The 13,125-nt window shown below is 44.9% G+C and overlaps 1 protein-coding gene across 2 annotated transcripts in view; it reads right to left on the minus strand.

The window, feature by feature from the left end:
• Nucleotides 1-938: 938 nt before the first annotated feature.
• srpk3 (SRSF protein kinase 3) overlaps nucleotides 939-13,125 on the minus strand; it is a 13,028-nt gene continuing 841 nt past the window's right edge. Inside the window, exons 2-17 of one of the 2 annotated variants that reach the window (XM_074644887.1) lie at nucleotides 10,975-11,065; nucleotides 8,495-9,450; nucleotides 7,799-7,907; nucleotides 7,617-7,704; nucleotides 7,376-7,463; nucleotides 7,165-7,271; nucleotides 6,596-6,761; nucleotides 6,046-6,071; nucleotides 5,425-5,517; nucleotides 5,149-5,203; nucleotides 4,806-5,024; nucleotides 4,559-4,656; nucleotides 4,300-4,407; nucleotides 4,151-4,220; nucleotides 3,896-3,988; nucleotides 939-3,664 (exon numbers count right to left, since the gene is read on the minus strand). In XM_074644887.1, the coding sequence (XP_074500988.1) occupies nucleotides 3,480-3,664; nucleotides 3,896-3,988; nucleotides 4,151-4,220; nucleotides 4,300-4,407; nucleotides 4,559-4,656; nucleotides 4,806-5,024; nucleotides 5,149-5,203; nucleotides 5,425-5,517; nucleotides 6,046-6,071; nucleotides 6,596-6,761; nucleotides 7,165-7,271; nucleotides 7,376-7,463; nucleotides 7,617-7,704; nucleotides 7,799-7,907; nucleotides 8,495-9,450; nucleotides 10,975-11,065 (2,552 nt within the window). In that variant the 3' untranslated portion in view covers nucleotides 939-3,479. Of the gene's footprint in view, nucleotides 3,665-3,895; nucleotides 3,989-4,150; nucleotides 4,221-4,299; nucleotides 4,408-4,558; nucleotides 4,657-4,805; nucleotides 5,025-5,148; nucleotides 5,204-5,424; nucleotides 5,518-6,045; nucleotides 6,072-6,595; nucleotides 6,762-7,164; nucleotides 7,272-7,375; nucleotides 7,464-7,616; nucleotides 7,705-7,798; nucleotides 7,908-8,494; nucleotides 9,451-10,974; nucleotides 11,069-13,125 lie in introns of both variants that reach the window. The other variant, XM_074644886.1, reaches the window with a different exon arrangement.

A 13,125-nucleotide genomic window follows, 5' to 3' on the forward strand; every position in this document is an offset into this window, starting at 1 on the left:
TTATAAACATTATTTGCATAATTATAACACAACTATAAACAAACAGATGACAGAATGCCTGGAAAGCAGCTAATATGAACATGTAATAAACAGCATATCAATAGATCAATAGCATTAAAGTATGTATTAAAGGAACTGTTTGTAAGAATCAGAAATGCTTGTTAACAGCGACACCTGTGGCCGTTAAGTCAACAAAAGTCAGCGTCCTGTTGCTCGCGCTTGTGCTCGCTCTACATAGACATGAACGAGCATCGCTCAAAACAGTGAGGCGACACACGTCAGCTAAAACCACAATATCACTCTATATTTCACCTGCTTGGCAGTAATGTTAGCTGACCAGACGAAGGTCTCTCCATGAATCACTGCTGATCCTAGTGTTGGCTTTTCCTGCTTCAGCTTCGCTGCTTCAGCCTCTGGGGCTGAAGCAGCGGCGCTGAAGCAGGAAGAGAAACGTTATCGTCTCAATAACGATAACGTTTCTCTCTGCGGTGCCCCGTCACTTCACAAGACACGGGACACCTCTGTTGGTCTGGAGGAGCTGCAGCAGTTATTTCTGCACAAACATCCACTGTACATTTACTAGATATTCTCAGAGCTAAACTAACTCTTCTGCAGTGTGGAGTGTGCGCGCTTGAACGAGAGGTGGAGCTAGAACGTGCGCGTTGTGTGAGTGAAGGCAAGCAGAGGAGCGGTCTGAACAGCGTAGCCACACGCGAGCGCGCATATGGGAGCGCGTATTGGACACCGACCCGGTAGATTTATACATGTAAAAAGTTACAAACAGTCCCTTTAATATTAATATTATTTATTAATATTAACCCTTTAAAATGACAGTCAAGTGTTCATTCATGGCCAGCGGCAGCAGGCCGCCTCTCCTCTCCTGCTGAGTGAGGAGCAGCACAGGTCAAAGGTCAGAGGTCAAAGGAAACTTGTCAGACGAGCTTTAATCCATCTTTATTTTCACAGAAGTAGTCACAGTCCACACAAACGGACACATGTAAAAAAAACTGTCTGGTGATGTCACTGACAGGGAAGAGGAGGGCGGGGTCAGGGGTCATTTCAAGGCACTATTTATTATATGAACATAGAAAGAGGTGAGAGCAGGTGAACAGGTCAGAGGTCATCTGAGGACGACTCGCTACAGAGATGAATATTGTCAATAAGATCAATAACGTCATCAGAGTCAGTGAGACAGGAAGCTACAGTGTGCTCGTCTAAACATCATCGGGGAGGTTTCAGGAGTCTTAGAGGTCTCTGATCAATACTCGGTAATCAATAAGGTTTTGAGAAACACAAGTCTGTTAAATAGAAACTCAGCAAAAGTCAAAACTCAGAAACTGACAGAAGAAAAAACTCTGAGACAGAATCAGAAAAACGGTAAAAACCAGTGAAATCACAGAAACAAGAATAAAGAAAGAAAAAGAGTTTAAAGAGCAGAAATCATCAGAAATCATTAGAAATCATCAGAGTTGACAACAGAAACACAAACTTTCAGAAAATGTCAGAAGAGTTAAAGAAGCTGGAGGTGATTTCTGACGCAGGGAAATTAAACCTCGACTGAAGTTTCAGAAATGAACTCAAACCTTACAGCTCAAAGGTCAGTCCACCTTAAAGGTCAGTCCACCTTAAAGGTATAATATGCAACATCTTCCTAGAGAACAATCGAGGTATTTTGTGGGCGGAGCGTTAAGTAGAGGCAGAATCATTCTCTGAACATGTTAGTTAAAGCTTCAGTAGGCAGAATGTTTTTGGCATCATTGGGTAAAATTCCATAATAACCTTTCAGCATATTGCAATTAAAGTGCTCTGAGAGAAAACTAGACTTCTGCACCTCCTCATGGCTGTTTTCAGGCTTTAAAAAAATCTAGCCCGTGACGGAAGACTTTGACCAATCACAGGTCATTTCAGAGAGAGAGAGCGTTCCTATTGGCTGTGCTCCGGCTGGTGAGCGGTGCTTGGTATTCCCTGATGAGATCTCAACATGGCTGCCGGGTCACAAACTTTCTCATTTTACAGTTAAACCGTGCACTACAAGATGACTCTGATTCTAACAGAATATTGATTCATATTTGATCAGCGCAACCTCTCCTCTCCTGCTGACCGTTTGGTCGGAGTTCCGGAGTGATTGACAGCTGCTCAGAGACGGTTGCTGGACAGCAGATCCCAGATCAGCTCTGACTGCTTGTTTTCCTCCGGTCTGTGAAATCTTGCAGATAACATTAGGAGCACCGGAGGACTCAAAGGCACATGTTTTTTTTCAGGTTACCTGTTTCATGTACTACTGTCAGGATATAGCGACCGTTTTATAAAAATAACTTTTTTTAATCATATTTGCTCCAAATTCGCCTACTTCACCCTACTTCAGCTTTATCGCTGGCTAGCAAGTATTGTTGGCTTGTTTTTTTTAACAATGGCTGAAGAAAATACTAGTTTCTCTCAATATGTTCTGTCACTCACTCTCCAGGATCACGAGTGTTAGTTGAGAAAGTTAACATTAACCAACGGGACCAGATTAGCCGACCCCTACTCCGCTGGCAGACTACTTCAGGAGGAGTAGACGGCTGGACGCCCCTCGGTGTCGTACCGTTTGTTTACAAACTGCAACCGACAAAGTGAGCCTGGGCTGAAGTTGTGGCTAACTTCAGTGCTTACCCTTCACCTTCACTTTAACCAGCAGGTGGAGCTTGGCTTGAGTCTGAAGAGTTGTAGCATTTATTCACTGTTAAATAAACTGTTCACACACTGCTCTGCTACCTTCAGTTATAACGTTACTGATGACTTCATACTCACCATCACACACACGCTCTCTCTCATTAAGCACACAACCTACACACCACTTACTCATTAAAGGAACTGCTACCTGCAAAAAACATTTTAGTTCAAACATACAGAATTCCCCAAAGCTTGCAACAGACTTACGGAAACCCTGGATCTGCAGCTTAACACCGTGTCCTAACTGGATGTGACGCGAGCGAGCGGCAGCGACAGAATCAGCTTGATTACATTGCGGCACGATGCGGTGCGATTGTCTGACGCTCGCATCCAGTTAGGACACGGTGTAATATTACGTTATGTAAGAGTTTAGTAAGCCAAGACCGAGTGATCATCAATTAGCGTAACGTAGAAGACATAGTCAGAAACGGCAGATACAGCGTTTATAAAACACCTGATTCAGCTTCTTCAGCTGTTTATTGCTAAATGTCATCATGACGTGTTGAACGTGACGTGTTGAATGTGACGCCCTGTAAATTCAGATGGAATTTGATTGGCTGTCAGTGTTTCCATCAAATCGCTCTGAAAGTGATACCAACGATCGATCCATCAATCAATCACAGCTGTCAGTCGAGGTGATAACTTCCCTCCTCACATGAAATCAGCACTGACAGAGATATTTAACACTCCTCAACACAACGTGTGTACATCACTGTGTGTTTCTGTGTAGGTGTGTGTGTTTATGTGCGTGTACATCAAGTGTGTGTCTATGTGTGCAGCCATGCGTGCTGCAGACACTGCGCTGCAGTCGCTCTGCTTTCGGGCTGCAGCTCCAACATGGTCAACAGGAAGTCACTGAACTGAGCCGCCTGATCCAGCGGCCACTCGTACTTCTCCAACAGCACCTCGAACAGACCCCACGGCTTCAGGCTGGAGATGTGACGCAGCTCACCTGAGACAGATAAGACAGGTGAGACAGGAGCAGACAGGATTGAATCCACTCCTCCATAGAAGTTAACCTTCCAAGTCACTAAGCAACCATGACAACACATTAGTCTAGCATATGTGGGTATTATATCACGGCAATGAACCAATCAGATTGTTTGATTTGAGCTATAAAGAAACATTTGAAATGACACAGAGAGACAGACAGACAGACAGACATAGGGACAGACGGTCTCACCTCGCCTGTTGAAGTACTCTCTGGAGTACCTGCCAGACAAACCAAAGGGCAGAGGAATCGGTCCGAGCAGCTCGATGACGTGAGCGATGTGATCTGAACAAAAAGAGTAAAAACACACTGAAGTACTCTAGTACACAGCAGTATTGTTTGTTATGAGTCACACCTTCATGCTGAGTGAAATACTGTAGTGTAGTCCTGCAGTAGTAGACTACGGTAATGTCTGTGTAGTATGCTGTGTATTATAATGTGTAGTACCTTCGTCTCTGGTGTAATCTTCTCCTGAATGAGGTTCAAACATGTAGTCTCCCGTCGCCAACTCAAACGCCTGAAACATCAATCAATACATCAATACACGATACATAGATGATACACTAATGTGTTTGTGTGTGTGTGTGTGTGCGTACCATGCAGGCAGTGCTCCAGATGTCAGCAGGTGGTCCGTACTCTGCTCCAATCAGAACCTCCAGAGCTCTGTACTGTCTGGTCTGAATGTCCTCTGTGAAGTGTTTGTGCTGGACAAGAGAGAGACAGAGAGAAGAGCTGTCTGATTGGTTCATACTGACACTACAGAGAGAGGAGCTGTCTGATTGGCTCATACTGACACTACAGAGAGAGTGGCTGTACTACAGAGAGGAAGAGGAGGAGATGATGAAGGTGTCTCACCACCCAGCATGCATTTCCCAGATCAGCGATCTTCACTCTCAGTCTGTGGGCGTTCTGAGGATCCAGAGGACTGAGGACGAAGTCCGACGCACTGAACACTGAAAAACACAAAAAATACATCAAATATTATTGATTTTATATATATTATATACTGTGTGTACTGTACATACTGTAGTATATCTGTGTGTGTGTATATACTGTGTACTGTATATACTGTAGTATGTATATATGTATAGTATTTTCTCACAGTCTCGTCCGCTCGAGTATCCTGACTGAGTAGAAAGTGCTGACTCAGATGTCGCTGATATCACAGAGCTGGAGAAGCCCGATAGGCCGGAGGCGGGGCTGGAGAACCGTCCGGGGTCGTGGCCATTACACCTGTCCTCCAGCCAGGAGCAGGTGGACTCTGAGCTCGCTTTGCTGTTGGCTGCGGAGCAGGAAGTGTTGCAGTTGACGACCAGAGAGCCTGAGAGCAAAGTAGTCCACGTTTATATGTTAGTGACACACACACAACTATTCTATCACACTACATGTACTTTAATACTGCTGTACTGGTACATAGAGGATACATATCAGTGTGTACTACTCACAGTTAGTGTCAGTGTCGTCAGGTTGTAATGACACACCGTCCTCATCCTCCATCCTCTGAACACACACAGGAACAAACGGATACATTAGTTTTGAAGGGAGCATTTAGTCACTTCCTGTTTTATTCTGATTGGCTGCTCTGCCACTGCTGTCAGCCTGTCGTGCCCACCGCTCCGTCAACACCACCTCTCTTTCGGGCGACATCATCACGCCCCAACGTCAGCAGCGCCCCTGTTAAAGTATAGTATTACAGTAGTACTGCAGTAGAAATACAGTACCTGTATATCAACCAGTCTCTCCTCCAACAGTCTATCTTGACGCTTCGCTTTCCTCTTCATCTTTTTCTTCTTGTTCTTCGTCAGCTTACCGTCCTACACACACATTTAAACACACACACTGTGTTATCGACACTAAACACTACTGAACACACACACTTCCTGCTCAGAGGTTTGTTTTGTCTGAAAGCAGCAGCTGATAAATTATGACATGCAACAAACTTCGTTAGCATCACAGGATATAGTGCGAGTGTCGTACTGGGATCAAACCAGTGATGTCACTGTCACAGGATATAGTGATGTCAATGTCACAGGATATAGTGATGTCAATGTCACAGGATATAGTGATGTCAATGTCACAGGATATAGTGCGAGTGTCGTCCTCGGATAAAACCAGTGATGTCACTGTCACAGGATATAGTGATGTCACTGTCACAAAATATAGTGTGTGTGTCATACTGGGATCAATTTACCAGCGACAACCAGCTGGATTGTTCTATTAGGTCTAATTCCAATCAGCTCACAGCTTTTTTACTGCAGGTGAAAGACACCTGAAACAAGTTCTCCCATCTGAAATGGCAGTAACCAATGAGAACACAGCAGGCATCACACCTGGACACTTACCTGTGGATCCCTGGGAGCCATGCTAACTAGAGAGAGACACGTAGAAGCAGACAGACAGGGAGAGAGAGAGAGACAGGAAGATAATATCAGAAACAGAGGAAATAAAGATGGATGAGTGGAAACAGTCAGAAAGACAGACAGACAGACAGACAGACAGACAGGTTAGAACTGTGTAGAAAGAGAGAAGAGGAAAAGGAGACACCTTAGAAAGCAGACAGATAGACAGACAGACAGACAGGCAGGCAGAAAGGTGTCTGTCTGTCTGTCTGAGCAGAGTGGAAACCACAGCTCCCAGTAACACTGCTATCTGACTCCAGTCAGAAGTATTAAAGAACAAAGAGAAGCATATTTTAACTGATGGCTGCGTTATGAATCAATATATGTATCAATGTTGGACGAATAAAATCTGGACTCCCATTTCCTCGCTGTGCCGACTCGGACTCGTCACACGTCTCTGATGGATGGGGGACATTTTGTGTACGAACACTTAAAACCAGTATTCATTGTTTTCTGTGTTGATGTTCTGGCCAATCACATGGCTGCTCCTCACCTGATGACCCGGAAGGGGGCGGGGCTCCAGCTCTCTGCCAGACGGTTGCCTCAGCTGCCAATCTCCTTATGTAAACCTCGTCGACGTCCAATAAGATGTTCTCTGGTTTGATGTCAGTGTGGATGATCTTACACTTAGTGTGGAGGTAGTCCAGACCCTGCAGCACCTGCAAACACACAGCCGAGTCACCGAAAAGGTCAACATAACCGAGTCAGTGCCAAGGTAAACATGTCCGGGTCACTGAGGTCACGTCAGAGTCACTGAGGTCACGTCAGAGTCCCTGAGGTCACGTCAGAGTCACTGAGGTCACATCCCGAGTCACTGAGGTCACATCCCGAGTCACTGAGGTCACATCCCGAGTCACTGTAGTTACGTCAGAGTCACTGAGGTCACGTCAGAGTCACTGAGGTCACGTCAGAGTCACTGAGGTCACATCCCGAGTCACTGAGGTCACATCCCGAGTCACTGTAGTTACGTCAGAGTCACTGAGGTCACTTCCCGAGTCACTGAGGTCATGTTCCAGGTCACTGTGTGTACAAAGTGAGTTTATCAGTATTTTTGTGTGTTACCTGTCTGATGATGGTCTTGACGCAGACCAGAGGAAGTCCCATGTAGTTTGACTTAATGATCCATTTCAACAGCTGATGACCCAAAACCTCCAGAACCATACAGACATCTGAAGAAGGCTGAGGAAACTACTTACTGACTGACTGACTGACTGACTGACTGACAAAGAGAGACAGGAAGACAGGTATACAAACAGGTGATGATGAAGGATACGGACTCCGTTGACTCCAGAGATCTTGAAGTCATCGATCAGCTGGACGATGGTCTCTCTGTAGGGGTCAGAGGGGTCACTGTCTCTCACCTGTATACAAACAGACTGGTTACCTGTGTACCGAAGCCCTGCTTTAATTCAAAACCAGTATGTTGTTGTGGGATTGAAGAATTTCAATTTCCAATGCACAGAGATTGGGGGTCTCTGCTGCAGATTTAACCTGTGTGTGTGCATGAGACTCACACATCTGAGCAGTTTGATCTCGTCCAGAGCTGTCTCGGTGTAATGTGGAGCGCTCTTTACCACTTTCAACGCCACAAAACGCTTCCTCCTAAACACAGATACAGGTAATAGTCAGTGAAAAATCTAAAAATCTGTCATAAAAGTGTTTTTAAAACCAGATGTGTGTGTATTGTGTGTCGTACTGCAGGTCCCAGCAGAGCCAGACTGTAGAAAAATGTCCCCAGCCCAGTTTTCTGACCACATGGTACCGCCCGTTAAACAGATCACCGATATTCACCGGGTAGTAACCACCTGAAAACACAAAAAGAACAGAAGCACAGACAGGATGACTCTGTAGACATCACTGTAGACATACCCAGGTACCGGTAGGTGGACCAGGGGTGGAGAATCTTTACTTATGGACCGAACAGAAGCTGTCAGAGTATCGGGCCTTCTTGGGGGGCTTTCACAAGACAACATTTAGTCAGTTCTAATCAAACTCAGATACACATACAAAAATAAGCAGGTCAATATGAGTGGGAGAGGACTGTTCCTGGTGGTTTACGATTTTCGTTAAAACAGCCGTTTCGTTTCGTTTTACGTTGTTTTTTTCGTTTTAACGCCACTAATTTCTTTAGCGCATTAATGCATTTACATGCTTTAAAGTGGCTGTGCTGCAGCACCTCTTTTCACCCTCTGTCTGAAACGCTCTGTTTGAGCTCCTGTCAGGATTCAATAAGGGAATTGATAAAGATTCTGATCGATAAAATCGTATCAATTCCCATCTCTAGTATTGACTCTTGTATTATTCACATATTCCAGCTCACTGTATCAGAAAATAAGATTATTAATGATTGTAAATGTCAATCAACCTGCATGAATCTGAAAAATAAACTCACCGTTGCAATAATCTGAAGGGTCTTCCTGCTCTTCATCGTCAGAGCCCAGCAGCTGTACAGGGGGCGGGGTCAACGCAGGAGGGGGTGGGCTCAGAGTCAATGGGGGTGTGGCCATTTGTGGGGTGGCTGATGACATCATCACAGGAGGCAGACCAATGTGGGGGCTCAGAGAGTCGAGGGAGCGGAGGACGGAGGCAGACGAGCAGACGGGGGAGTAGAGATGGGACGAGACACTGGAGGTGAAGGTCACTGAGGTCAGCAGGAAGGGGTCGGGGTGGGAGGGGCTTAACGGAGGGGTGGGAGGAGCTTTGGCAGGATGCTGGGCAGAAACTGACAGTGATTCAGAGGCATTGTGGGTAATATTGTTTGATATGGTTGGAGGTGATTTGGAGGGATCTGTTTGGCCTTCAGGCAAACTGGCATTTCGAAGAGTTCTATGAGGTGATCTGAAGGAATTCTGGGTAATATTTCGGTTAACGGTTGGTGGTGATTGGCTGGGACTGTGGGCGGGATTTTGAGATGTCGCAGAAGGTGATTGGCTGAAAATCTGAGGTGTCAATGGTGCCGTCAGGTGGGTGTTTAGATGGGGCAGCGGGGTGGTTTGGAAGGTACTGTCAGGAGGTGCCAGGTGTTCTACAGGGGCATCTACTGTATCTAGACTGGGTGGTGGGGTCTGGAGGGTGTTCTGGGGGGGTGGTGAGTGGGTTCGAGAGACACTCCTGGGGGGCAACGGGGTGGTTTCCGCGGGTAACGTGCTGGTGTGTGGGTGGTTTTGTTGGGGTGTTGAAGTGGATTCGTGGAAATCTTCAGTACATGTTGGCGTATTTGGTGGTGATGATGTTGTTTCTGGAGTATTTTGGGGGGGCAGCCGGGTGGTTTGGGGGTAACTCTGCTGCGGTGCTGGAGCAAGGCTGCTGTTGGCATTTTGACTCTGAAGATCACAGAGGTCATCAGGCCTAAAACAGAGGAAAATAAGGTAGTACACCAAAGGAAGGACCTCAAACAAGTGCTTGTCAGATTGTATAACAGCGTCTGGTTTATATTTAATAGAGATATCTGTAATTCAGTTCTGACTATCCTAAATAACAGTTACAGATATCTCAAACGTCATTATGACTAGTCAGAGTTGTTGTGCATGATGTTGCTCATCAAGGCTTCCCATTGGATATCGGCCCAACAAAGCATCTGAACAGTGTCAGCAGGAGCTTTTGCTCACTCGGATAGTTCGGTAAAGTTGGAAAGATATTCACAGATTCAATCTTCCCGGATCAATAACTCATAAGTTGTTAAAACACAAACGACGGCTCTTTCTAACATTTAACATTTTAATCAAAACAACCTTGTTTCGGACACATAACATTGGTCTCTAAGTGCATGTACATATAGTCCAACATGATACTGCATGAAACAGACAACACGGATCATGTGTCAAACACACACACACACTCTCCATGACATCTCTGAGTCATGGACATTGTTGAGGTCTGTCTGAGCTGCACTGAAATAGACTGGAGAGAGCGAGAGTGTGTGTGTGTGTGTGTGTGTCTGTGTGGGGTTGAGTTTCATTCCTAGATGATCACTTTCTCTGTGTGACTTCCTGTTTGTGTCGCTCTCTTGATTCAGTCTTCAGTGTGATGATCTTTAATGGCCTGATCATTGAAACACTGTGTTGTATAATGTGTTGTGAAGCCATGAATAAGACTTGATCCAATGATTGATCAGTATATCAATCAGGTATCAGCCATGTGACTGATTCACACCGCCGTAACTCACCGCCTCCAGTCACTTGAGTGAGGGGAAGGCAGCAAGGGGGAAGCAGTTTGGATCACAGCGTTGGGGTATGAAGAGATTTTGCTCTGCCACGCAGAGTTCACTGTGCTGAACTTGTGGCGGTACCCGCCTGGCTTTCACCAGAATGCCTTCATTACATTCACCGTTGCACCTGCTTGTCATCGCAGCCTTGGACCGTGGCGGCAGCAGGCACAAACGCCATGCAACACAGAAATTGATGGCAGAAACCATCTGGCGATAGCACTGTGCTGTCCTACGCTGTGACAAGAGTGTGTGGATGAAGCATTAAGTTGTTAAATTTTACTCATTTAGCGACTGGCTAGTTAGCTAGCTACACTGCTAATTCCACCATGCTACAGAAAATGAGCCCAACAGCGGACAGCGCTGGGTCACGGTACCTCTGCCTCACTCCTCGCTGCTAGAACACTACTCGCTGGGAGGAGAGCAGGCGTTAGCCAGCTAGTCTCTGTTCTAAGCTAGGCTAGCAGTTTCCCCTTTCTTCTAGTCTCTGTGATAACAGGTTTGGTGCTCGGCCTCCGAGAGACTCAGCTCCAATAATAGAAGCAGAGACTGAATCATGACCACACACAGAGCTATATTTAGACTATGAGTGTGTATGTAGGGCGGTCAGCAGTGTGTGTATGGGGGTCATCCATGTATCTGGTCTGACGTCTCTGCTGGTTTCTCACCGGTTCTCGTCTGTTCGGACTCGACGGTGTTTTTTGCCTCGCCGCCGGTGCTTCTTGCCGGTGGCGGCAGCGTTGCTGGTTCCTGCAGCGACTGCTATGGAGAGGATGAAACAACAGTCAGAGCCACTTTCAGTCACACCACATTATCACGAGGTTCAATCACACACCAAACTCCATTTAAAAAGTTGGATAAATAGTGATTTATTCCTGATTAGAAAGCATATAACTGCAAGAACATGACCAATAGTCCCTTTACAGAATTATCAGGAGTCACTTTTTATTTTGGCATTAGTGCCATACACCAAACTACATTTAAAAATCTTGAAATTTAAAAAAAATTTCTGCATCAGCAAACTTGCTTTTGTGCTGGAACATATCTTAACTCCTAAACAGAAACATCAATAATCATACTGTCATTTGGCACAGTATTTACGTTCAATTTACTTCATTTCAGACCAATAGGTTCACTTTCAACTCACGACAAAACATCAGGGAAACAATCATAAAACTCTCCTCTATAGTGGAACATTACTCAAACATTAATCATCACTTTTCCCGAGTTACTGAAATCATTTAATTCGGCACATAAACAACCGACAAGGCTGCACGTTTATGAACATCTTCATTTATCAGATGAGCTGATGCTATTAACATCATGTCATGGAGGCAAGAAGCAATTATGGAAGTTACCACCTGGAGGATGACTCTGTGTGCGTGTGCGTGTGCGTGTGTGTGTTTGTGAATAATAATAAAGCAGAACCAACGACAAAATAATCCTGAAGCAGAAAAAAAAGAAAAAAAAGACAAAGAAGGGAAAAATAAGAAAAACAAAAAGCTGGTAGTTCTGAGTGTAGTTCTGAGTGTAGTACTGAGTGTAGTACTGAGTGTAGTTCTGAGTGTAGTTCTGAGTGTAGTACTGAGTGTAGTACTGAGTGTAGTACTGAGTGTAGTTCTGAGTGTAGTTCTGAGTGTAGTACTGAGTGTAGTACTGAGTGTAGTACTGTGTGTAATACTGTGTGTAGTACTGAGTGTAGTACTGAGTGTAGTTCTGAGTGTAGTACTGAGTGTAGTACTGTGTGTAATACTGTGTGTAGTACTGAGTGTAGTACTGTGTGTAATACTGTGTGTAGTACTGAGTGTAGTACTGAGTGTAGTACTGAGTGTAGTACTGTGTGTAATACTGTGTGTAGTACTGAGTGTAGTACTGTGTGTAATACTGTGTGTAGTACTGAGTGTAGTACTGTGTGTAATACTGTGTGTAGTACTGAGTGTAGTACTGTGTGTAATACTGTGTGTAGTACTGAGTGTAGTTCTGAGTGTAGTACTGCGTGTAGTACTGAGTGTAGTACTGAGTGTAGTACTGCGTGTAGTACTGAGTGTAGTACTGTGTGTAATACTGTGTGTAGTACTGAGTGTAGTACTGTGTGTAATACTGTGTGTAGTACTGAGTGTAGTTCTGAGTGTAGTACTGAGTGTAGTACTGTGTGTAATACTGTGTTTAGTACTGAGTGTAGTACTGAGTGTAGTTCTGAGTGTAGTACTGAGTGTAGTACTGTGTGTAATACTGTGTGTAGTACTGAGTGTAGTACTGAGTGTAGTACTGCGTGTAGTTCTGAGTGTAGTACTGAGTGTAGTACTGTGTAGTACTGAGTGTAGTACTGAGTGTAGTTCTGAGTGTAGTACTGAGTGTAGTACTGTGTGTAATACTGTGTGTAGTACTGAGTGTAGTACTGCGTGTAGTTCTGAGTGTAGTACTGAGTGTAGTACTGTGTGTAATACTGTGTGTAGTACTGAGTGTAGTACTGTGTGTAATACTGTGTGTAGTACTGAGTGTAGTACTGAGTGTAGTTCTGAGTGTAGTACTGAGTGTAGTACTGTGTGTAATACTGTGTGTAGTACTAAGTGTAGTACTGCGTGTAGTTCTGAGTGTAGTACTGAGTGTAGTACTGTGTGTAATACTGTGTGTAGTACTGAGTGTAGTACTGAGTGTAGTTCTGAGTGTAGTTCTGAGTGTAGTACTGAGTGTAGTACTGAGTGTAGTACTGAGTGTAGTATTGAATGTAGTACTGAGTGTAGTGTGTGTTTGTGTGTGTGTGTGTGTGTGTCTGTGTCTGTGTCTTTGTGTGTGTGTGTGTGTCTGTGTGTGTGTGT

This window comes from Sebastes fasciatus, chromosome 8 (genome assembly GCF_043250625.1).
Source record: "Sebastes fasciatus isolate fSebFas1 chromosome 8, fSebFas1.pri, whole genome shotgun sequence".
NCBI classification, from domain to species: domain Eukaryota; kingdom Metazoa; phylum Chordata; class Actinopteri; order Perciformes; family Sebastidae; genus Sebastes; species Sebastes fasciatus.